Source organism: Cervus elaphus, chromosome 16 (genome assembly GCF_910594005.1).
Source record: "Cervus elaphus chromosome 16, mCerEla1.1, whole genome shotgun sequence".
Taxonomy (NCBI): domain Eukaryota; kingdom Metazoa; phylum Chordata; class Mammalia; order Artiodactyla; family Cervidae; genus Cervus; species Cervus elaphus.
Genome location: NC_057830.1, coordinates 38,296,598 through 38,322,204, shown reverse-complemented (window position 1 = coordinate 38,322,204; position 25,607 = coordinate 38,296,598). Strand labels below are relative to the sequence as shown.

Below are 25,607 nucleotides of genomic sequence, written 5' to 3'. Positions count from 1 at the left end.
TAGTCAACTGCTCATTCATTCAACAAATGTTTATCGAGCGCCGGTTAAGTGCCTGGCACTGCGAGAGCCCGGGCGGCGAGAAACAACTTATCTTAGATCCTATGCACTCATCCTAGTTCCCCCAGATGCTCCGGAGCGCGCGGTGAGAAAGGACTCCACATCCCCTCCCGCCTGCTCCGTCTGGGGGTGCCCCACCCCTCCAGCACAGCGCTCCCGACACCCCGCCGCCGGGGATACAGGCTCCAGGGTTTAGCCCGGGTGGGGACGGCGAAGGGAAAAAAGCCAAACACTAAAAGGATTAAAACAAAAACAAAAACGTACCCCAGTCTGTGCTGGGAAATTGCTCCCGGGAAATGTGCAAGGCGGAGCCGGCCTGGGCCCGGGAGAGCGCGGAGACCTTGGCTGGCGGGCGCCCGCGGATCGCGGCGCGGAGGCGGCCTCGGCGGGCGGAGGGCGCGGCCAGCGGGAGGGGCCGAGGCGGCGCCGGGAGGGGCGCGCACGGCGGCGTGGCCGCCGGGCGCAGCAGGTGACCGCGGCTCGCGGTGGGAGCCGGAGCGGGTAGCTGGCGGCGCGGAGGGGAGACGGCTCGCGGGGCCGAGCGAAGTTTGCCGGAACATGGCGGAAGGGCCCGGGGCGCGACGGTGTGCGGCGCGGCGGCGATCGGAGGCCCGGGAACTGTAGCCGCCGCAGCCGCCGCCGCCGCCGCGGGGCGAGGTCGCCGCCATGGCCCGCTGGATCCCGACCAAGAGGCAGAAGTACGGGGTTGGTGAGTACTCGCCCCACCCCGTCCCCGCCGCCAAGTTCGGGGGAGCGGCCCTGCCGGGTGCAAAGTTGGGCGGCGGACGCACGGCCACTCGGTGCGCGCCTGCCCGGGACCCAGCGCCGGCTCCGGCTGCCGCTACCCGCCCGGGCGCAGCCAAGGCTCGGTTCGGGCTGCATTCGTTCCTGGGAGCGGTGCGAACCGGAGCCCGCTCCGGGAGCCTCATGGGGGGAAGTCATTCTGAGTTTGGGGCGTCCGAGTGGCTAAAAGTGCAGTTGGTTTCCGGACTGGCCATCCCGCCCCCCGACTCCCAAGGCTGCAGCGCTTTGCAGAGTAGAAACGATCTAAGCGAGGGCGCTCGCTGCGCTTCTTTTGGGGCGCCCTGCCGCGGTGCTCGCGCCCACTGTCCCCCCATCCCTCGGCCCGCTTGGGTCCCTGTAGCTCCCTTCAGTACTTTGTAACCGGCCGAGGCCCGCGGAACGCGACGTCGGCGGGCTGCCCCTGCGCTTCCTGCCTTTGCTCTTAGGTTCTCCCAGAAGCCGCAAGTGAAGAGTTTGTGGGGGGCTGGTGGGGGGGGGGCGGTGTAGGGAGCCGTCCTCTCCCAACACCTCCCAGGCACTGGGATCCCCGTAACAGTTGTAAACTGATCAGGAGACTCAAGCTGTGGTGTGGAGGTGATGGAAGCGGCAGGAAGTGTGTGGTATGGGAGCGGGGGTGGCTGGCCCCCAGGGCTGCTGGCGCGGACTGTGGTCCTCTACCCGAGCGTGAGTGGACAGGGTCTCCGACCGCCTTCTGAATCCCCATTCCGCCGTGGGATAAGACAACGACATTTTCCTGGGAATACTGTGACAGGTCCTGTGCTGGGCACTTGGGCGTTCCGAACAGCAGTGTTGGAAGGGCCCCAGGATGTGCAGGAGGCTGCTTTTCTGTTGGTTTCCATCCGAAACGGTGGTTGAGCAGGGCCTGAACCCAGGTGAAAACCCGTGGTCTTTCCACTTTTTATCGAATCTTGTGGAAAGACTTCTGCCGTTAGTGGGGCGATTAAAGTGGCTTTAGGCTTGAGTGCGATTCCCTAGTATAAACACAGTTGAGAATTTTATCACTTCCTTTCAGGGTCGTTCATTGGGCATATTTGTAAGTCTTCGGCTTCACTCCCATCTCACCCGCCTTTTTCCCACTCTCACTTTAGTGGTTACTAGACCCCTGAACCTATTCTATGTTTCCTGACAGCTATGTCAGTTTCAGAGAGAGAGCTCTAGGGGCTTTTCAACTCGGAAGCCTTGAGTCAGTTACAAAGAAACAAACCAACTCTTTCATATTTATTACTTTGAGATGGTGATCCTCGTGTATATATTTATATGTGTGTGTGTACAATAATAGACACAGGATTCCTTGTTTTCCCTCTGCAAAAACTTTTTTCCTTTAAATTTTAGAATCCTTGCACTCTTCCGTGATTGTAGTTCAGAAATAGGTAGCTGTTGTTTCTTCTGCTTCATAATTTGGTCATGAGCTTTCAGGTGCCAGTTAGTAAGTAGCCAATAATTCTGGAAGTCAGATGGAGCCAATTCCTTTATTTGTGTTAATTGGGCATTAACTCCTAGATGAAAGTATATTTAGCAATGCCTAATCAATACTTCTCATGAAAAAATTATCAATTCTAATTTGTTTAATAGGAGAAATGCTCTCCAAAACTATTCTGACTTCAGCATGGTTAAGGCAAGCATATCCTAAAAACGTGGGTTTTATTTCCATAGTTATAGTAACAAGAGTGGTATTTTCTCTCTTTAATTTTTATCATCAGTCAAGAAAATTGAATTGCATTTCAAAGGTATAGGTAGTGGCAAAATTGCCCCAGAGTATCATTTAGAAAATTTATTTCACTAGACACAATGGATACTTTAAACACACACACACATACAACTTTTAATTTTGTTTTGGCGTATAGGTGATTAACAGTGTTGTGATAGTTTTCAGGTGGACAGCAGAGGGACTCAACCATATACCCACATGTATCCATTCTGCCCTAAACTCCCCTCCCATCCAGGCTGCCACATAACATTGACCAGAGCTCCCGACACAGTAGATGCTGATGAATCTGGGTTTGACAAAAGGGCCCACTGTTAGGACAGATGAGCTTATGGGATCAGTGTCCATTGTTTATTCCCAAGACACATGGTGATCATACTAGCTCCCTGCTGGGAAGCCTTCCTTGGCCTGCAGGGTAAAGTCTAAACCGAGCCCAGTTTTCAAGGTTCTAAGACTCCAATTCAGTATATTTTCATAAAGCATGTCTCTCACCGCTTCTGTCATCAACCCTCTAGCGCAGACGCTGCCCTTCTCCCTCTTGTGCCGTACGGAGAGTCCTTCCTCTGGGACTTTGCGCTCCTGTGTGTGTCCCCTGTTCCGAGTGCCCTTCCACCTCTGGATCCCATAATCTGGCCTTTCACCCAGGGTACCCTGCTTCCTCAACATTCCTACGTTTTATTACTTAACCTTTGGTTCAGTGAATCAGAAGGTTATGGTATTGCATCCTTGGGACTAGAGGTATACGGGTAGAGAGCATGCATTCAGTAACTGCTTGTCCTTGGTGTTGGTGTGACATTCTAAGGCACCAGCCTGATTTCTATAATTTAGTGCGGCTTTTTTTTCCCCATTAGATTTTAACATCTCATTCACTCCAGTATGACTTTTACGTTGTTTTGTTAGATGAAGTGAGACCCTTAAGTTTGTCTTTATCTTTGCAAGTAAAAAGAGATATGCTGCTGAGAAAGCAGGCATGGAATAGATGGACTTGCTTAAATGTGATTGGAAAAAATCAGCTGGTTGGATTAATGGCTGCCCCACACCCATGGAAAATGCTTTTCTTTCTCCCTTTTTCTTCCTTTTTATTTTTTTTTTTCTGTTTTAGGACATGAGGGTCAAACACTTTGATGTTAAGCAAACTTTAGTGATACACTTCCAGGTTAGTCTTCTGATTATCGAAACATTGCTTCAGTCTGTTCAACGATAGACCCAGATTATGTTGATGACAGAGTCTTTGCAAAATCATTCATTATTGTTTGTTGGAATTTGTCCTGTATGTTTTTATAGTGTGATAAAAGGTACTTCGGGGGAATATTTGCTTCACTGTTAACTTTTCAACAATTTTGTTGTGCTAGGCCTAGTTAGTTTAAAAGCATTTAACTTTGCAGATTCTCCAGTGTTAGTGTAAAAACAAACCGGATTCTTGAGCGCTTTGTTAATGCACTTAGGTGTGCTGTGCGTCATCAGTTCGTCCTCACCACGGGCATCATGTTCCCTAGACTCCAGCTGGAGTGATGGAACTTGGTCTCAAAGAGTAATTAGTGAACTGCTTAAAATAGATAGGTCTCACCGGTTCGGTTGCATGAACACCTTTGGCCCCTTTCTTGGAGCAAGAAAGTGGTCCCCTTTCTTGGAGCAAGAAAGTGGTCCCCTTTCTTGGAGCAAGAAAGTGGTCCCCTTTCTTGGAGCAAGAAAGTGGTCCCCTTTCTTGGAACAAGGTTTTTAATTGCATACAGTCAAGTATAAAGGATTGAAAACAAGCCACTTGTACTGAATACAGCTGTCAAGATAATTTTCAAAATTTGTTATTGTAATATATGTGCTTTTTAAAAAAATTTTTAAGTTTTTATTGTGTATTTTACAATACAATTGCTTCTGTATTTTACAATTTACAATTGCTTCTGTTTTATGCTTTGGCTTTTTGGTGGTGAGACATGTGGGATCTTAGTTCCCCAACCAGGGATCGATCCTGAACCCCTCTGAATTAGAAGATGAAGTGCTAACCACTGGACTACTGGGGAAGTCACCTATGCTTCTTTATTAACACATAACTACTACTTTATTTTGAAATAGTGATGAGCATGTACAACTTTTCAAGATATCTGTAGTAACCATAATATGCTATTTAATCACCTGTGGTTTATTTTATTGAATTTGTTTTGAAGTATAGCTGATTTGCAGTATTGTGTTAGTTTCAGGTGTATAGCAAAGTGATTGTTATATGTATATATAAATCTGTTCTTTTTCAGATTCTTTTCCATTATAAGTTATTACAAGATGTGCTGTATGGGAGACCCTTGGTGGTTGTCTGTTTTGTATGTAAAACACCTGTGATTTCAGTTGAGGCCCGAATCCTGGTACACTTGTGGTTTATTGCCTCTGGTCATCAATGCAGTAAACACTGAGTGTCAGAGAACAGATATGTAATTTTTTTACCCTTTTGAAGCCCATGGATCCTTGAATTTGAACACAGATGAAGAGTCCTTGGCTATGAATATCACACAGCTAGTTAATTATAGAACCTGTTAGTTACATGACCAAGCTAGATATTATACAGTTGTAGTGAGCTGAAGAAGGCCTCACTCTAATGCATTCCTGTTCTAACAACATTGAGGCTGAGAATAAAAAGGCCAGAGAATTAATGTTTATTATGGGTCTACATAGTGACAGGCACTGTTCTAAACCCTTTATTTCACTGTGTCCCAGGTACCTATGGAGGTCTTGGAGACAGTGTCAGATGGCCCATGAGATTAAAACTTTGCCTGGTAATAATAGTAAGATGCTATTGGCCTGTCTTCACTCTGTTCTCTCATGAGTACACAGTATAGTTTCCCAGAGGCTACATCGAATGTGATGCTACATCAGATTGAATGCACAGGCAGGTATGAGAGTCCAGAGGCCTTTTGTGAAGCCAGATATTGAAGAGGTTTACAAATAGGCAGAACAGTGCCACTCTTCTAAGTGTTTTTGTTTGGAAAAGTGTGTGTGTTAGTCACTCAGTCGTGTCCAACTCTTTGCAACACCATGGACTGTAGCCCTCCAAGCTCCTCTGTCCGTGGAATTCTCCAGGCAAGAAGACTGGAGTGGGTTGCCATTTCCTCTTCTAGGGATCTTCCCGACCCAGGAATCAAACCCGGTCTCCTGCACTGCGGACAGATTCTTTACTGTCTGAGCCATGCTTGATCTAAAAAAATACTTTGCTAGCATGTGTTGGGCTTATTGTGACTTCCTTGGTGGCTCAGTGGTAAAGAATTTGCCTGCCAATGCAGGAGACCAAGGTTTGAACTCTGTGTTGGGAAGATCCTCTGGAGAATGAAATGGCAACCCACTCCAGTGTTCTTGCCTGGAAAATCCCATGAACAGAGGAGCCTGAAGGGCTTCAGTCCAGGGGGTCGCGAAAGAGTTGGACCATGACTTAGCGACTAAACAACAACAATTGGGTTTATTATGGTTACTTTAGTTAATGAATGTGTTTTTTTAAATGTCTCAACTTGAATTTCTAATATACTGAATAGTGATAGATGTAACCCACATAAGCAAAAGCTCTTTAGAATTCTCAGTAACTTTTTCTTAAAAGATATTTTCTTTTTCCTTCTTTATTATTTTTGGCCCTGCAGTGTGGCGTGCACGGGATCTTAGTTCCCTGACCAGGGATCAAACCCATGGCCCTGGAAGCGTGGAGTCCTAACCACTGGACTGCCGGGGAAATCCCCTCTCAATAACTTGTAAGAGCATTATAGGGGTTCTAAGACTACAAACTTTCAACACTGCTGCTTTACACATTATTTCATTAAATCATTGAGATAATGCTGTCATTCTCATATTGTCTCCTTTTCCAGGTAAGAAAACTGAGGTTTATACAGGATAAATTATTTATCCATGTCCACATAATTTCACTCCTAGGCCAAAACTCTACTCTGTATGCATTTCCCAATAGTTGTTCATCCATCACCTTCATCTCTGCTGTGTCCCATGTTGACCTGAAACAAATAGACTGCCGGTTAGTTTTTCAGCAAAAAAAATAGTTATTCTGAATCAGCAAATCCTTAGGGGGGGTGGGGTGGGGTGGGGGGAGCAGGTCTGCAAGCCGCATGCAGATCCCTGCAACCAGGAGAGAGCCCTTTTATAGAAAAGGAAGTTGGCAGGGCTGTGATAAACAGTCCATCAGAGGAATGGAGAGTTTGAGGTATACTGGCTTTTCATTGGCTGAGCTCTTGCCAGGTGAGAAAAGGAAGTCTTTCTTCCTACTGGGCTCTGCTCTCTTATAGGGGGTGAAGGCGCCCATTTCTGGCCTCATGACTGTTTTAATTGAAGTCTCTCTGTATGTATGCATCTTTACACCAGGTACCCTTGAGTCCTTCATGCCTCTGCTTTCCCCATTTGCCGTCTGTTTTTTTTGTTGTTGTTCACAAATATTAGAGCTTAATTTCTTTATTTTGTTAAAGATTAAAAAACAAATAAAAGTTCTGATACTTTATTCTTGAGTCCTAAAGAACTATCTTGTATACTCACTTTTGCAGACTATTACTTTTGAATGAACCATCTCTTTCTTTCCCATTGAATTTTTTCTAAATTTAATTTTTATTTTATATTGGAGTACAGTTGATTTCCAATATTGTGTTGGTTTCAGGTATACAAGCAAGGTGATTTAGTCATACATATACATAAATCCATTCTTTTTCAGATTGTTTTCCCATACAGGTTATTATAGAATATTGAGTAGAATTCCTATGCTATACAGTAGGTCCTTGTTGATCATCTATTTTATTAATATATGTTTGTTTGATCGCTAAGTTGCATCTGACTTTTTGCTGACCCCATGGACTGTAGCCCGCCAGGCTTCTCTGTCCGTGGGATTCTCCAGGCAAGAATACTGGCGTGTGTTGCCATTTCCTTCTCCAGGGGATCTTCCTGATCCAGGGATCAAACCCATGTCTTGTATGGCTCCTGGCATTGTGGGACCATTGCAGACTGGTTCTTTACTGCTGAGCCACCAGGGAAGCCCATTTTATGTATAGTCGTGTGTCTATGTTAATCCCAGGCTCCTCATTTCTCCCTCCCCCTGATTTTCCTCTCTGATGATCATGAGTTTGTTTTCTGTCAGTCTGTTTGTTTGGAAAATAATTTCATTTCTATCACTTTTTCAGAATCCACATGTAAGTTATTTTTTATTTAATCTTTTCTTCATGTTGCCTACTTTTTTGGTTTTTACTTAAAACTGACTGAAAAAGCCATACATTCCTACATTAAATGAGAACTAGCATCACTTCCTTTAGAAGGAGGCAACCTTAAAGGCAATGACAATAAAACAGCAGTGTACTGGATTCTGGCTCCATGCTGTTGCCTGTCAGACCATTTTCTCTATTAAAGAGGAAGGAGGCTGGTGCCCCACTGAAGCTTTCTCTTCCATCATCCATCTACTGTGAATTCTCACTATTTGCGGTAGTTAGTGTGGTATAAAGTCACTGAGAGCACTAGCGAATATTGAGCCATTGTTCCCCGGGGAAATACCAGGTTAGGTTCCTGTGAGCCTCTGGTCACATGTTTATCAATGGAGCTGATCCCTCTCCTTATGCATGTGTGTTTCTGTGTCAGGCTTAAAGACCTTATTTAGTGTACATCACTGATGTACTAACATTGAACTTGTGGCCACAACACCTTATATAAACTCAAGCCTGAAGGAAGTGTATCTAACACATGCATAATGTTTTCTCCAGAAGGCAAGTTGCAGCCTTTTTTGGACTTGGGAACACGAAACAGCACTTCAGCAATATGCTTAGGGACCATTTAAATAGCAAAATCATTAACAAAAAGCAGAAAATAAGAAAGATGCAGCACTGAAGTTAAGACTGTAAGAAGGACTCTGGTTTACAGTATGAGAACTGAAACAAACGGAGTGTCACCTTGTCTGACCTTAAATGGGAACTTGAGTGTCATACTTTGCTTCTCTGCATAAGACTGAGAATGACCTCAGAAGCACTAGGAACATTGATTTGGTGGTTACAAATGAATTTTAGTGAGTGGAAGAATTCACAAATACCATAGAATCTGTGAATAGTAAGGATCAATTGTAGTTAGTTGGATAAAAGGAGAATTAAAAGTGGAATCATGGGACTTCCCTGTCAGTTGAGCAGTTAAGACTTTGCACTTCCAGTGCACGTTATGCAGGTTTGAGCCCTGGTCTGGGAACTAAGATCCCACATGCAGTTTGGCCAAAAAAATTAAAAAAAAAATGGAATCACGTTCCTGTATTATTTATGCGTCTGTTGGAATAATGCCTCCTTTGAGTTTTCTGAGAACCTTAGCTAAGGGTACTGCTCTCTTTGCCCAGCTTGCTTGCTGTACCTCTCAGTGACTCTCCTTTTCCCTAACTGTCTTATTTGTGTTTACTGTCTGTCTCCCATACTGAAATGTAGAGTTCCAAGAACAAGAACTTCTATCTTTTTCATCAAGTGTTCCCCTGCCCTGCCTTGGCTCCTGGCATGTGATCAGCACTCAGTAAATAAATGAGGAAGGAATAAACGAAGGCCCTTATCTACCTAAATTTGTCTCTGGTGCTGGAGAGGGGATTTCCCCCCACATAATGAAATATTTTGCCCTTCATGCGCTTCCTGTGAGATACAGTCAAAAGCAGTAAGAAAAGGAACATTTAAAGAAGAGATGAATAGAATTTATAATTGTTTTAGCAGAGGATCTTGTAAACATCGTGGAATTGGAAAGGAATCAAAATCCTTAATGATGTGGTCTTGGGAAGGGAACCGTGGAAATTTGCTGCTACCGCTTTTTTTTTTTTTTTTTAAATATGGAACGCTTCACGAATTTGCGTGTCATCCTTGCGCAGGGGCCATGCTAATCTTCTCTGTATCGTTCCAACCTTAGTATATGTGCTGCCGAAGCGAGCACTGCTACCGCTTTTTTATTTTTTTCTGCATTATTTGTGGAGGCCTCCTGGAGGAAGGTATGTTGTCGGATTGGTTTAATGGAAAGAAGAGGCTTGATCACAGTGGTGGAGAGAGATCAGGAGGTTCTGACTCAGTGGCTGCATGCCATGTTCAGCACGAGTTGAGAGGAACAGAGGTGCAGTCCAGTGGAAGGAACAGGGCATTCAGATTCATCCGTTACTTCCCATTGCCCTGAAGGATAAAGCACATCTTCACTACACACAGGGTAATTAAACGAGATGTGATCACAAGTCACGTGGAGAAGAAGAGTAATTTAGGGTACTGGTAAGGGGCTTTGAAGCAAAGGTGGTAGTTACTCGAAATTCTGTTTGTCAAAATTTACAGAAGGCTTTCTGTACTGGTCCATTTCTGCCATCATCTTTGCTGAAACCTAATCTGTGCTTGCTTCTCATTTCAATTGTCTGGGACAAACCAGTGGGGTTTGAGAGTTAGGAGTCAAATCTCACTGCGATGATTTTCTTCCTTCAGTTCAGTCACTTAGTCGTGCCCAACTCTTTGAGACCCTATGGACTGCAGCATGCCAGGCTTCCCTGTCCTTCACCAACTCCTGGAGCTTGCTCACACTCATGTCCATCCCGTTGGTGATGCTATCCAACCATCTCATTCTCTGTCGTCCCCTTCTCCTCCTGCCTTCAATCTTTCCTAGCATCAGGAGCTTTTCCATGGAGTCAGTCAGGTCTTCACATCAGGTGGCCAGAATATTGGAGTTTCAGCTTCAGGATCAGCCCTTCCAATGAATATTCAGGACTGATTTCCTTTAGGATGGGTACTGGTTGGATCTCCTTACAGTCCAAGGGACTCTCAAGAGTTTTCTCCAACACCACAGTTCAAAAGCATCGATTCTTCAGCACTCAGCTTTCTTTATAGTCCAGCTGCACATCCATACATGACTACTGGAAAAACCATAGCTTTGTCTAGACGGACCTTTGTTGGCAAAGTAATGTCTCTGCTCTTTAATATGTTGTCTGGGTCAGTCATAGCCTTTCTTCCAAGGAGCAAACGTCTTTTAATTTCATGGCTGCAGTCACCATCTGCAGTGATTTTGGAGCCCCAAAAAAATAGTTTGTCACTGTTTCCATTGTTTCCCCACCTATTTGCCAGGAAGTGATGGGAATGGATGCCATGATCTTAGTTTTCTGAATGTAGAGTTTTAAGCCACCTTATTTACCCTCCTCTTTCACTTTCATCAAGAGGTTCTTTAGTTCTTCACTTTCTGCTATAAGGGTGGTATCATCTGCGTATCTGAGGTTATTGATATTTCTCCTGGCAATCTTGATTCCAGCTTGTGCTTCATCCAGTCCAGCATTTCTCATGATGTACTCTGCATATAAGTTAAATAAGCAGGGTGACATTATACAGCCCTGACATACTCCTTTCCCGATTTGAAACCTGTCTGTTGCTCCATGTCCGGTTCTAACTGTTGCTTCTTTTTTTTTTTTTCTTTTTAAAAATATGGAACGCTTCACGAATTTGCATGTCATCCTTGCGCAGGGGCCATGCTAATCTTCTCTGTATCGTTCCAATTTTAGTATATGTGCTGCCGAAGCGAGCACCTAACTGTTGCTTCTTGACCTGCATACCACTTTCTCAGGAGGGAGGTCAAGTGGTCTTGTATTCCCATCTCTTTCAGAATTTTCCACAGTTTGTTGTGATCCATACAGTCAAAGGCTTTGGCATAGTCAATAAAGCAGAAGTAGATGTTTTTCTGGAACTCTGTTGTTTTTTCTATGATCCAACAGATGTTGGCAATTTGATCTCTGGTTCCTCTGCCTTTTCTAAATCTAGCTTAAACATCTGGAAGTTCACGGTTCATGTACTGTTGGAGCCTGGCTTGGAGAATTTTGAGCATTACTTTGTTAGTGTGTGAGATGAGTGCAATTGTGCGATAGTTTGAACATGCCTTGGCATTGCCTTTCTTTGGGATTTTTTTTCCATAAAGAAAACATTTTCTAGCTTCTGGTTATTTCCCAGCAATACCCTATGTAATAACACAATAACTTTACACATGTAAAATATTTTAGTACTCTCAAAAGAATGAGAGGAGGAATACGGGTCAAAATCTCTTATAAGTCATTTCGGTTCTTTGAAATGAGTTGTAATAGAATTATAGAGTGTTGGTCTTTTCTATATGTAATAGAATTTGACCCTGACCTCTGGCCCAAGAACTTGACTACTGTTTTGTAGTTTGGTTTTCACTAAATATTTCAAAGGAGGAAAAAATAGTTTCTCCTTCATCAAGTAGGTGAATCGCCCATGAAATGTCTGCTGTGTGTGGACATTAAAGTCTATTATAAATCCTTCAGGAGTCCTTTGACCTTGGTTGATAAGTAGCTTCCAGCATACAGCAGGAATAATGGGGTTTTATTTTTAAGTTTAAAAAAGTGCTTTTGAGATCAAGCTGAGAATACTTTTGAGACAGAGATTTGGGTGAGGAAAAGCAGAGGGTACTTGTATTAATTTAATTTTTCCAAGCGATGTCCAGGCCGTGTCCTCTCGGAGCCTGGGCCGGCCGTCAGCTCACTCAGACTATTGTCTGAATTGCTGGCAGCTGGTTCCCAAGCCAGAGACAAAAGTGATCTTTGTCTTTCCACAAGCCTCTGTGTCATGGCGAAGCTGCGGTTGTTCAGACGGATCCCTGTTTCCGGATTGTGCATCTTCCCTCACACGTCTGTGCCCCGTGGGACAGTCCCCGTCAGGTGAAGTCGTTGGACCCCCAAGATGCCCTCTGAGACTCTTGGTCATTTACTGTTTGTCTCTTAAAACAACTTGATACCGTATAACACGGGGAACTACACTCGGTGTCCTGTAACAGCCGATAATCGTCGTTCAGTCAGTAAGCCACGTCTGACTCTCTCGGACCCGTGGCCTGCAGCATGCCAGGCTCCGTCTTCCACTATCTCGCAGACTGATGTCTGTGAGACACAAAATGATGTGCATTCAGATGGCAGTGTTATCCAACCACCTCATCCTCTGTTGCCCGCTTCTCCTATTCCCTTCAGTCTTTCCCGGCATCAGCATCTTTTCCAGCGAGTCGGCTCTTCACATCAGGTAGCCAAAGTATTGGAGCCTCAGCATCAATCCTTCCATTGAATGTTCAGGGTTGATTTCCTTTAGGATTGACTGGTTTGCAGTCCAGGGGACTCTCAAGAATCAGTGGAAGAGAATGTAAAAATATATATGTGTTTAACTGGATCCCTTTACACGTGAAACTAACACAACATTGTAAATCAGCTATTATTTCAATAAAAATTAAAAATAAATTCGACGGAAGGAAATTGCAGCAGAGGTTAATTCCCTCTTGCAAATAGCTCTGTGCTGACTCACTCAAAGTGAATGCATCCCTCTGACTGGCTTGTTACCTGTGTGCCTGGGGCAGGATACTCTGTACTTCCTGTGAGCCTGGAACCAGAGGACTCTGACTCCCCAGCCTTCCTGCCAGAAACCAGTTATAAGAGTAAGTCATAAGTCTCAGTCATAGAAATCGAACTGCTTTGCGCTTTTGTGTATAGGATCATAAACTATTCAGGGCTAGATTCTGTATGTATCACCTCTTGGCTAACACCTCATTTTATTAGAAAAACATGCCCCAGAGGCATCAAATGACTTCACCCAAATCCCAAAGCCAGTAGCAGATGTCTTGCTTGTCTTAACTTGTCTTCTAGTTGCTTCCTTTTTCTTCATAACCCTGGAGGAAGCAGGTTCCTTTTTATCATGTATACTTAAGGGGTCTGAAAGAGTAAGTTCTCTCCACACAGGAAGAAGGCTGTGTAATCCCTGGGTTTTTTCTAGGTGGAGGTTTTGTTGTAGATAAGATCCAGCTATTAAATCACCCCCCCCCCCCACTTTTTTTTTATTGAGATATAATTGACATATAATTCTGTTTCAGGGGTAGAATATAATGATTAGATATTTGTTTGTGTGTGTGCTCAGTCGTGTCTGAGTTTTTGTGACCCCATGGACTGTAACCCATCAGGCTCCTCAGTCCATGGAATTTTCTAGGCAAGAATATTGAAGTGGGGTGCCATTTCTTACTCCAGGGGATCTTCCCGACCCAGGGAATGAACTCACATCTCCTGCATTAGCAGGCAGATTCTTTACCACTGGCGCCCCTGGGAAGCCCTTGATATCCGTATGTATTGTGAAACGAACACTACGGAAAATCTGGTTAGCATCAGTCACCCCACAGAGTTACGAGTTTCTTTCTTTTACTTAGTATTTATTTATTTATTTGGCTGCATTGGGTCTTGGCTGTGGCGTTTGGGATCTTTGGTTGTGGTGCCCAGGCTCTCCAGCTGTGGCTCGTGGGTTTAGTTGCCCCGCGGTATGTATGATCTTACCTGCCCAACCAGGGATTGAACCCGCATCTCATACATTGCAAGGTGGATTCTTAACCACTGGACCATTAAGGAAGTCCCTGTTTCTTTCTGATGAGAACTTTAAAAATATACTCTCTCAGCATCTTTCAAACATACAGTACAGTATTATTAACTGTAGTCCCCGTGCTGTTCATTGCATCCCCAGGACTTATAGCTGGAAGTGTGTGCCTTTGACCACCTTCTCCAGTCTCCCCCAACCCTGGCCACCCCCACCTCTGGCAGCCACCAGTCTGTTCTCTGTATTTATATTGTTGTTTTTAGATTCCATTCATAAACAATATTATATAGGGAGTATTTGTCTTTCTCTCTCTGACTTATTTCACTTAGCGTAATGCCCTCAAGGTCCATTCACGTCATTGCAAATGACAGAATTTCCTTTTTTTTTTTTTTTTAATGGCTATTCCATCTTTTTCTGTCAGTGTTTTTGTTTCCTTCAGGCTGATGCCCAGAAGTGAGATTGCTTGATCATCAGTTCAGTCGCTCAGTTGTGTCCAACTCTTTGTGATCCCATGGACTGCAGCACACCAGGCTTCCCTGTCCATCACCAACTCCTGGAGCTTACTCAAACTCATGTCCATCGTGTTGGTGATGCCATCCAACCATCTTATCCTTTGTAGTCCCCTTCTCCTCCCGCCTTCAGTCTTTCCCAGCATCAGGGTCTTTTCCGATGAGTCTGTTCTTTGCATCAGGTGGCCAAAGTATTGGAGTTTCAGCTTCAGCATCAGGCCTTCCAATGAATATTCAGGACTGATTTTCTTTAGAATTGACTGGTTGGATCTCCTTGCAGTCCAGGGGACTCTCAAGAGTCTTCTCCAACACCACAGTTCAGATGCATCAGTTCTTTGTGCTTGATCATATGGTAGTCCTATTTTTGATTTTTTGAGGAATATCTGTAGTTGTTTTCCTTGGTGGCTGTACCAGATTACATTCCCACCAACAGCACACAAAGGTCCTGTTTTCTCAAGAAAGTGTTTCCTCACTAACACTTTATAGGAGCTGTTCTGACAGGTGTGTGATTATCTCTCATTTGTGGTTTTGGTTTGCATTTCTCTGATGATACATCTTCTCATGTACCTTTTGGCTATCTGTATGTCTTTGGGAAAGTGTCTATTCAGATCATCTGCCCAATTTCAGTCTTACTGTTTGGTTCTTTTGCTTTTGATACTGAGTTGTATCAGTCCTTTACCTAGTTTGAATATTAACCCCCTGATCAGGGAGTATGATTTGCGAATATTTTCTTCCTTTCGGTTGGTTGTCTTTTCATTGTGTTGATGGTTTCTGTTGCTGACCACCTTCCCCTTTTGAAGAGTTCAGAGAAGGAAGTGTGTTCCGAGGTTTGAGCCTGCAAAGTAGAAGTCACGCTGTGGCTTCCATGGTGGTCACAGTGTCTCAGGCTGGCAGCGGGTCCCATGTCTTTGGTCCTCGTCGCCATGGTGTTGACTGGTTGTCAGCCACAAAATTCAAAAGTAGCATGACGTTCTCATGACGTTGCAGCTGTGTTTGAGAACACGCGTTAAAGCAGTTTACAAAGTGCTGATGGGGAAAGGAAAGGGAGGGTCCTGTGTGGATCATAAGTGATGTGTCCGTTGCTCAGTCGTGTCCGACTCTTTGGGACTTCATGGACTGTAGCCCGTCAGGCTCCTTTGTCTATGGGATTCTCCAAGCACGCATACTGGAGTGGGTTGCCATGTTCTGGTCCAGGGATCGAACCTGGATCTCCTGCACAGCGGGTAGATTCCTTACTGTCAGAGCCACCAGGGAAGCCCGTGTTGATCATAAGGGATTATGATTATAGCACTGACCCGGAAGTGAAGACACACGGACGTAGTTTTTATTAGACGAGTAAAGCTTCCTTGGCCTGACTGCCCTGGGCTTTGAGCTTCCTTCGGAACAGTCACAGATAGCAGGTGCCCTTGCTCGTCACTGTTAAGCAGAGGAGGCCGCCGTTCAGAGAGTGACGGCTCTTTGCTTGGTTTCTGTCTCTTGGGTCCTGAGGCACAGTATCTGTGGATTACATGGTAATTTATTTTTTCTTAATCAGTGGATACTAGAAGCATAAACATTTATTGTTTTTTTAAAAGGGATCCTGAGGCTTCCCTGGTGGTTCAGTGGTAAAGAATCTGTTTGCCAGTGCAGGAGACAGGAGTTCGATCTCTGGCTAAGGAAGATCCCTTGGAGAAGGAAATAGCAACCCACTCCAGTTTTCTTGCCTGGAGAATCCCACAGACAGAGGAACCTGCTGGGCTACACAGGGTCGCAAAGGATCAGACATGACTGAAGTGACTTAGCACACGTGAGGCTCAGAAATGTTGGGAACTTTGATATAATTGAAGTTCTAATGTGCTGGATCTTTTTTCCTCTTTCTCTTTATTTTTCTGGCCACACTGTGCAACTTATAGGGTTCTAGTTCTCCAACCAGGGATTGAACTCAGGCCCTCAGTAGTGAGAACTCAGAGCCCTAACCACTGCACTGCCAGGGAATTCTCTGTGCTAGGTCTTATATTAATACTGTGTGTGCAGTTCACTGTGATCTGAAAATCCTATTAAAACTGGTACAACCTCTGTGCACACCCCTTTTGACTTAGCAGTTCCATTTCTGTGAGTTTGTCCTACAGATATACTAAAACAGGTGAGGAATGGTATGTGGACAAGATTATTCAGTACAGCATTATTTATAGCAAAGACATGAAAACAGTTTAAATGGGAATCAGGTGGGAGTGGTTTGTTATTTATGACACATGCATACAAGGGAGTACCATACAATCATTAGAAAGAATCAAAATTCAGTGACTAAATGTCTGCTAATGATGACACTGTCATGCAGTGATACAGGCTGATCTCTTCCAAAATGGTGCTGGGTCAGTTGGTTACCTATATTGAAAAAATAAACTGGACTCCTACTTAATGTCATATAAAAAATTGAGTCCAGTGTCTGAAAGGTGAAGCAGTGAAAGCATTCAGAGAAGGGGCATAAGAGAACACCTTGACCTTGGAGTCAGAGACTTCTTCAGTTCAGCTCAATCGTGTCCGACTCTTTGCGACCCCATGAATCGCAGCACGCCAGGCCATCCTGTCCATCACCAGCTCCCGGAGTTTACTCAAACTCATGTCCATCGAGTCGGTGATGCCATCCAGCCATCTCATCCTCTGTCGTCCTCTTCTCCTCCTGTCCCCAATCCCTCCCAGCATCAGGGTCTTTTCCAATGAGTCAGCTCTTCGCATGAGGTGGCCAAAGTATTGGGGTTTCAGCTTCAGGGATTTCTTAAAGGGACACAAAAAACACTAAAGCAGATTATACTGAATCATATTAAAATTGAAAGACAACCCTTAAGAGATGAAAAAGACAACTCACAGAATAGAAAGAATATGGTCCCCATACACATATCTGACATTTATATTGTGAATATGTGAAGAACTACAGATCAGTAAGAGAAAACAATAATCCAGTAGAAAAATGGTCAAAAATGAAATCCAAATGTCCAGTAACTGTTTAGGAAGATGCTGATCTCCACTTGTCCTCACAGAGATGTAAACACAGTGCCAGCCGTCTACAGCCCCATTAATAAAGCTAAATAAACAGCAACCAAAAAGACATTTCAGCTATTTGCAGGATGTGTGACCATGGGAAGCCTTGTGCACTGGTTAAAGTATAGATTGGTACAGCCAATTTGGAAAGCTGTTTAATAGTTTCTGGTAAAGTTAGACATACACCTGCCCAGTGACTCAGCAGTTTACTCTTAGGGAAATGAAAAGTTTCCACAAAAACGTGTGTAGAGGGTTGTTAGTCCACTATTCACAGTGGCCCCCGGTTGGAAACCTTGCATATGTCCATCAGCCATTGAATGGGTCGTCAGTTTTGCTGTCCTCATGCCAGGAAATACGATGAGACCATGAGAATGAGTGATTGACATGGACACACAAAAATACAGATACATCTCAGAAACATCAGGCGAAGTGAAAGCAGGCACACAGGGAGCAGTCTGTCCTGTGTTAATTCACTTTGTCAGCACCTATGCAGGCAGTGCTGGCTGTTTCTACAGGAGAGGGTCGTGGTTCCCCTGGGGGCCTGTAGGTAAAGGGGGGTAGTTGTGCTGTAATGGCGGTTGGGCAGGACATTCAGGTTATTGGTTATGTTTGTTCTGCCTCTTGGTGTGGGTGCTGGTGAGGCGGGTGTATTCAGTTTATGAAAGTTTAGTGAAATGTACATGTATCTGCAATTTCTATATGTGTATTATGCTTAAATTTTAAAAATTTGGAAGAATGAGGTAGCTCTTTAATATGTGCTTATTTCCAAGATATATTTGAGTAAAGAGGCAGGATGCAAAATGTAGATAGTATTAATCTCATCCATTAAACAGGTACGTACCCACTCTGTGTCAGGCACTGTTCTAGACAGCACAATAGATAAAGAAAAGCATGTGTCACTGTGTACTTGGCAGTGGTGGTAGTTCAGTTGCTAAGTTGTGTCCGACTTCTTGCAACCCCATGGACTGTAGCCCACCAGGCTCCTCTGTCCATGGGATTTCCCAGGCAAGGATACTGGAGTGGGTTGCCATTTCCTTCTTCAGGGGACCTTCCCAACCCAGCGATTGAACCCGGGTCTCCTCCATTGCAGGCAGATTCTTTACTGACTGAGCCACCAGGAAAGCCAATGCTATGTTATTATTTCCAAAAGTAGATATGAGATTGTCCATTAATTATTTCTTGGAAGAGAATGGTAGACTGAATATAGAGGGTTTTTATGGAATATTTTGCACCTTGTTAAGTTTGTGCAATGTGAATGGATTACCAATTTTTAAAAAAACTGAGCTAACGTTCCTGTTTTTATTAATGTAATTTGTGAGCTAAAGGTGGTGGCTGTTGTTGTCTGTGCTTTAGAGATCCAGCAACTGACACAGACTTATTTTGGTGGTTGGCCCAAGTCACACAGGATGTCTTGGCTGGGTTTGGTAAGTTGACCTTCCACCCTCTGTCTCAAACTGTGCTGACTTCTGAGTATTGTAGCAAAAAATCTAGCTTGATGACCTCTATTCCTCTATTCTTGATGACCATCTGTAACTTAATACACTTTGCTTTCTTCTGTTCAGTTAATGACTTACAACACATTCTGTCTCTTTGCTGACCATCAAAACTAAATCCAAGATTTTGCTTCAGTTAAGGACAAAATGGAATTTTCATGTTTATCCTAGTCTCATCTCTTTATAATCCTGAAATTCAAAACTCATGGAATCACACCTCATTTTGATCTGCTGGTTGTTTTTAGGATCTGAATGGCTGTTTTATGGTGGATAAACCATTCGTCTCAGACTTTGACTCCTCTATCCATTGGAAGACAATTAAGTATGATGTCACTTTTATTTTGATAAGATAGTGGACATCCTGGGGCGTACACCATTCTTGGTCTTGCATTATATAAAATAAAGTATTTGATGAGTGAAGCAGAACACTTATATATTATTTCTATCATCTAACAACGTCACTAATATGATACACGTTTAAAAATAAATTGTGTTGTGAGTTACTGAAAATAGTTGGGTTCAGATGTTGATCTGCTCAGGGACAGTCAGCTGCCATTAGAACCACAGTTACTGTTGACAGCCCTGCACCATGCTTCTGCCTTGTGGCCGAGCCCTGCTTAGTTACCGTGAGAAACGTCCAGGTAGAGGCAAAAGCCGTTGCTGCAGAGTGAAGTTTTGGAGAGCAGCTTCTTGTAGTTTGGAATTTTGAAGTCCACGCCTGCTAACTTTTATTCTTCTCTGTGTTTGTGAAGTCATAGAAGGCTGTCAGCCAAGTGAGAAGGTAGGAACAAGATTAGCACACTTCCTGATACAGTGGGCAGTACGCAGTCATTATCTCAAAGTTGGCTGGGTGGGAGCCTGCCTGACAGTAGGCTGGCCTGGCAGTCAGGTGCTCTTGTTTGCAGAGCCGACTTGATTCTTCAGTGGGGAAGGTTGATTCTCTCTGAGCTCATCTTCAAAGGTCCACACTAGATTCTAGTGTATTTCCAATTTCAAAACCCTTATGTTTTGAAACCCTTATGAATACTTGCCTGGTCTTGCAAGACTCTCCATAGGACATGGTTGAATTCCTAGGGGTTTCTGGGTGATGGGACTTTTGTCTCTGTCCCTGTACTTTTTTTATAATTATTTTTATTATTTTTTGGCCATGCCACACAGCTTGCTTAGTTCCCCAACCAGGAATTGAACCTGGGCCATGGCAGTGAAAGCATCAAGCCCTAACTACCAGACTGTCCGGGAATTCTCTCCACTTTTAGGTGGCCCTCTCTTACTGGCTTCGAATAGTCTGGGACCCTAAGATGTATAAATAACTTCACACATAATTAACTGGACTCATCAACACATTATTAACCAGAAATATATTAATGCCACAGGTGTTTGTGCAGAAATCACCTGGTCATTAATGTGTTAACATGGCTTCCTTTGTGGCTCAGCTGGTAAAGAACCCGCCTGCAATGTGGGAGACCTGGGTTCGACCCCTGGGTTGGGAAGATCCCCTGGAAAAGGGAAAGGCTACCCACTCCAGTATTCTGGCCTGGAGAATTTCATGGACTGTATAGTCCATGGGCTTGCAAAGAGTTGGACATGACTGAGCAACTTTCACTCACTCACTCACTCATGAATCTTTTGAGTCAGGTCAGTTGGAATTTGAATCTGCACTCCCTGTGACTTTTCTCTGAGCATCTCTTATGTTCCAGGGCTCATGGGATGATTGTGAGGATTGTATTAACATAAGATGAGGAATGTATAGCAAATTCAAAGAGTAAATAGGGCTTCACACAGGTGGATTTCCTTTACTTTGGCCTGACAGAGTGCCACAGTATATGCCATCTCCAGCCTGATGACCTCAGAGACATTTATGAGCAATAGCCCTAGGCCACCCATTTCTCCTCCCACCGTACGGATTATTATAGAATCTGAAAATGGAATCCATTGAGGACAGACTCTTGAATAATTATCTTGTGGGCCTGTAGTCTTCCTTAAGGAAGCCAGGTACCTAACTTAAGTCAAGAGTTGTTTGCGTTAGAATACTCTGGAGTCATTTTTTAAAAAAAACTTGGTTGCCCTAGGTCTTTATTGTAGCATGTGGGTTCTGCTCTGCAGCATCTGGGCTTCTCTTATTCCCGAGCGTGAGCTCAGTAGTTGCCCTTTGTGGGCTTAACTGCCCCGCAGCCTGTGGGATTTTAGTTCCTGGCCCAGGGATTAAACACAAGGACCCTGCATTGGAAGACGGGTTCTTAACCACAGGTCCACCAGGGAAATCCCTGGAGTCATTTTTCAAGAATTTTCCATGCCCTGGGAGAGGCTGGTTCCCACTGCTTCTTTGGCAGCATCAGGACCGTCACTCAAGCTTGTTTTCAAACAGCTTGATAGCTTCACGGAGGTCTCTTTGTAGCTCACAAATTCAGAAATGGTTTTGTGTCTGTAGAAGAATTCTCTTCATGTCCCAGCTCCGACTAAAGCCAACAGCCTTGGAAATTTTGAATCTGCCTCTTATTTTCTTTCCTGAATTAGATAGAAGCCTGCTTGCTCCATTCAGATGTGACAACAGGACTTATTTCAGAAGCAAATGGCCCACTCCTTGAAGCAAACCATAATCCTATCACCTTTCTCTATGGATGGCATTTTGTTTCTGATTTAATGCCAATTTTAGACCAGGAAAATGGAGAGTTCCTCATTTGTTGCCCAAAGGACTAACTTAAAAAAAAAAAACAAAAAACTATAAACACACTTTAAAAAAAAATTTTGGCTGCACCAAGTCTTAGTTGCAGTACATGGGATCTTTATTGGCAGTATGTGGGATCTACTTCCCTAACCAGGGATGCAACCCAGGCCCCCTGCATTGGGAGAGCAGAGTTTTAACCACTAGACCACCAAGGAAAGTACCCCCAAAAGACTAAATATTTAAGGATCAGATCAGCATGTGTTAGGGGAGGACATCTAGACAGGTGGACTTTTGCTCTTAATTGTTCTCTTTACTTCTAGGTCGATTTCTTTTAGATCTCGGGGGGGGGGGGCAAAATTCGATGTTGATGAGGCTTCCCTGGTGGCTCAGTGGTAACGAATCTGCCTGTTAATGCAGGAGACTCAGTTTGATCCCTGGGTTGGGAAGATCCCCTGGAGGAGGAAATGACAACCCACTGCAGTATTCTTGCCTGGGAAATCCCATGGACAGAGGACCCTGTTGGGCGACAGTCCATGGAGTCACAAACTGAACAACAACAGCAATGAAGTCTTAGGAAAAATACAGCATCTCTGTAGTCCTGTCTTCCTTAAACCGCTAGTATCAAGAAAAGACAGATGCAGGAAACATACATGATATCTAAAACAAAACATGTGTTCTGCCATAATATGTTGTTATCTTGCTTTTATCAGCAGCCTTGAGTAACAGGGGTTTTATACTTGGGGAAGATTAGAGGGCTTGTTTCCTTGCTTGAAATGGTCACTCTACCGTGTTCTTTTGTCTGACTTCTGAGAATTTTTTTTAGGACTTTTTAAAAAAATTTTTATGTGGACCATTTTTAAAGTCTTTATTGAGTTTGTTACATTATTGCTTCTGTTTTATGTTTGGGTTTTATGGCCAGGAGGCATGTGGGATCTTAGCTACCCAACCAGGAATCGAAGTCACACCCCTGCAGTGGAAGGTGAAGTCTTAACCACTGAATCACCAGGGAAGTCCCTGAGAATTTTTTTTTAAATTATTTTTCATACCGTGTGTTTGGATTAAGCTTCAGGAATTATCCATTCCACAGAAGTCACTTGTTTTTTGTATTCTGGGGCACTTAAGACTTGTCGGCGTGATGAGTGGAATGAATCAGAGAGGTACTGATACCAGGATTTCGAACTGGGTTAGTGTTTTGGTGTCTTTTACAGTCAAGTGGCTTGCCTTTCTTTAGCTTAGTTTTTCCATCTGTAGACTAGAGGTACCATTTTCTACCTTCCAGATTCTCAGAGTGTGAAGAATTTTCAATTTTTGAATATTTCTGCAAACTAAGCATTGCCAGTAAGGCCACATTCACGGACCCCAAAATGCCATGATCCAAAGGTGACATGCCACTGAATTTTCTCCCTAGAGACTTACTCAGGAGGCTTTGGCCAGAAAAAGCTTTGGGGGCAAGGAAGCCCGTTTCTGCCTGGCCTTTTTCTTCACATGCCTCTTGTAATCTAATAGTTTTCCTTCTAACTTCTTGGCAGCTTGTATATACTCTTCAGGCTGTTAAGTGATCCATGACCTGAAGGACTAATGTTCTCCACTTAACAGTGGAGAACTTGTGATCTTGTTACTCTGGTTCCTAGTTCTGAGATTTTTCCCCCTTAATGCTTCCAGTCATCTTTCCCAAAGACTTAGGGGAAATGAGGTTAACTGGGGGGTGGGGGATGGTTTGAATGTGGTTTGAAGTGTGACTTTTGATGTTGTCAGATCAAAGTTTAATCCTCGTGTTTAATGCCAAACTTTTCCCTTCTCTTACAAGCGTTTGGATCTAGCGAATGTAATTCACACACATGGGAGAACCAAGCCTTTGGCCGCCTTCCAGGCTGAATCCTCTTGTTGCTGATTCAGTTATCAGGGCTCAGATCTGTTGGGGGAACTGGTGGATTAACAGGCCTAGAATTGTAGGCGGCAGACTTATGGAAATACGAGTTCTGTATTCGTTTACCATGTGCTTACTAGGTAGGCTAGTTAACTGAGGAGCAGTTCTGTGGCTGGCCCTTGGAAGGATCCAGAGAAGTGGATATAGATCCCCTCTTGGGAAGTTTGTAATGAATTACAGGACCCCAGTGTATGAAGCCAGGAATGACTATAGTAAAAGGCTTGAATGTGAAAAGCACGCATAGATGTATACTTTGGGTTCCAGGAGTTGGGAGAAGCAGAGGCTGTTCTAATAGAAGGAACAAAGTAGGCTTCAGGGAGGACGTTGAACCTGACAGAGATTGGCATTGTCACTTGCGTAGGCTGGGATGTGGCTTTAGCGTGAGCACTGGCTGTAAGACAGCCTTGTGGCAGGTGGTGGATGAGCAAGCTGTCCATTCTGGCTGGAGTGAAGGTTGGGGGAAGAAAAGAGGGAAACAACATAGATGATGCCAGATTGTTGGGGAACTGTGGTTACTTTGATTTTTTTCTTCTTCCCCTTTAACCATTAATGCTGCAGTTGTGTGCTCGCAAATGAGCTCTTTAGGAAAACCAAAAGAACCCCCGAATTTGCGGCATTTGCCAATGTCTGTGGCCTATTTTCAGCTACCTGTGGATTAGCAAATAGCTCTCAAAATTCCTGAAAATTTAACAGCTGTCTCTTGCATGCCAGTCCCAGCACATGGTTGAACAGCCTGCTTTAAGTGCCTGTGTGACATTCCTCTACCTGTCTAGGTGCAGCCCCTACAGAAGACCGGCGAAGGCCTAGGTTGTCAGTTTTATCCCACGTCCGACTTCCATGGCCATACTGATTGGTGCATGGTGGACCCACCACCCCAGGGAGACCCGTCCATAGTCAGGACAATAACATAGATCTTGGCGTGAAGACATTAGATTCCTGAAGTCAATCAGATTCCCTGTCTCGAGAATTTGAATGAAGGAATCCCGGCAAATGTTTTGTTATGGAAGCAAATGCTAAAAGGATGTTATTTGAGAGAGTTGGATCCATGGCAGACTGAAGTCCCAAGGCAGCCAGTTATGAGTGAAAAAACCATGTGGAAACAGGAAGCTGATGGATAGAAGGAAACAGGCATGGAGTGAAACCCTCCAGCCTGTTGGGGGTGGGATGGTGAGGGGGGGAATCCAGGCCCTTGAGCTGTCCTTGTTCTGAGCAGCTTTCCAATTCCAGGTCTAAAACAGACTTTTTCCTGGGGTAATGTGAGAGGGTCTCTGCTTCTTGCAATGCAGTGACCTAACTGGAAAAATTTATATGGCGTCCCAGAGTACTTTGAAGAGCTTTTTGTGAATATAGCAAATCCCTTAAGAGTAGCAGACAGATCATGTGCTTCTGATGGTCGTTATTGCGTGCCCTTGCCCTTTTATTTTTTTGCATGCCTTCCCTCTCTGCACTCTCTGCAAATGGCTTGGTGGGTATTTTTTCATTCCAGCAAGGCTGGTTTGGAAGCCATGCTGTTGAAAGAATAGCCAGTGGAACATGTGATGGGGGTGATTTTCATTGGCTCTCATCGTCACAGAAAATGATGGGAAAATCTGAGCCATTGGTAGGAAAGGAAAAGGAGCCCTTTCTTTGCTGAGGGCATCTGGTGAGGGTGTGTGACGCTGCCTTGTACTGCCTTGTATGAAATACCATTTGAAAGAGGCTTGGGGCAGTTTTGAGCCTTCCCCCCACTGGATGTCCTTACCCGAAGCAAATTTGTGAATAATGAAGTTGTTAGGAAGGGGAAGGCATGCTTCATTGTTTTTGCCCAGAAGCTTAGTCGGGAGAGGAGCTACTCTGAAAGTCCAGTGGTCCAGAATGGCAGTCTGGTGGTGTGAGGGCTGGGTCCTCTCTGTCTGTGGGGACGTTGTGTGGGGGAGGGGGCAGGGGACGGCGTGGGAATCAACAAATGTGGATTCTTCTTAGAACTGTCACTCACCAGCCATTTGATCTTATGTAAGAAGAGGGCAGCAGAAGATGAGATGGTTAGATAGCATCACTGACTCAATGGACATGAACTGGAGCAAACTCTGGGAGATAGTGACGGGCAGAGAAGCCTG

General features: G+C 44.3%; 2 protein-coding genes and 2 non-coding genes across 15 annotated transcripts in view; 1 reads left to right on the top strand and 3 right to left on the bottom strand.

Annotated features, from left to right (window-relative positions):
* Nucleotides 1-725, bottom strand: part of LOC122710145 (proline-rich protein 2-like) — a 46,368-nt gene extending 45,643 nt beyond the window's left edge. For all 11 annotated transcript variants that reach the window (XR_006345830.1, XR_006345834.1, XR_006345832.1 and 8 more), the window contains exon 1: nucleotides 322-725. Coding sequence is in view for 3 of the 11 variants with exons in the window: in XM_043927738.1 (XP_043783673.1) it covers nucleotides 322-725 (404 nt within the window). In the remaining 8 variants the exon portion in view is untranslated. The remainder of the gene's footprint in view (nucleotides 1-321) is intronic.
* The window catches only part of DOCK5 (dedicator of cytokinesis 5), a 281,193-nt gene continuing 256,214 nt past the window's right edge, over nucleotides 629-25,607 (top strand). For both annotated transcript variants that reach the window (XR_006345828.1, XM_043927733.1), the window contains exon 1: nucleotides 629-766. Coding sequence is in view for 1 of the 2 variants with exons in the window: in XM_043927733.1 (XP_043783668.1) it covers nucleotides 724-766 (43 nt within the window). In the remaining variant the exon portion in view is untranslated. The remainder of the gene's footprint in view (nucleotides 767-25,607) is intronic.
* On the bottom strand, nucleotides 9,360-9,466 carry LOC122673152. Its single transcript, XR_006334629.1, has one exon. It is a non-coding gene; the product is annotated as a U6 spliceosomal RNA (small nuclear RNA).
* LOC122673136 lies at nucleotides 10,972-11,078 on the bottom strand. Its single transcript, XR_006334613.1, has one exon. It is a non-coding gene; the product is annotated as a U6 spliceosomal RNA (small nuclear RNA).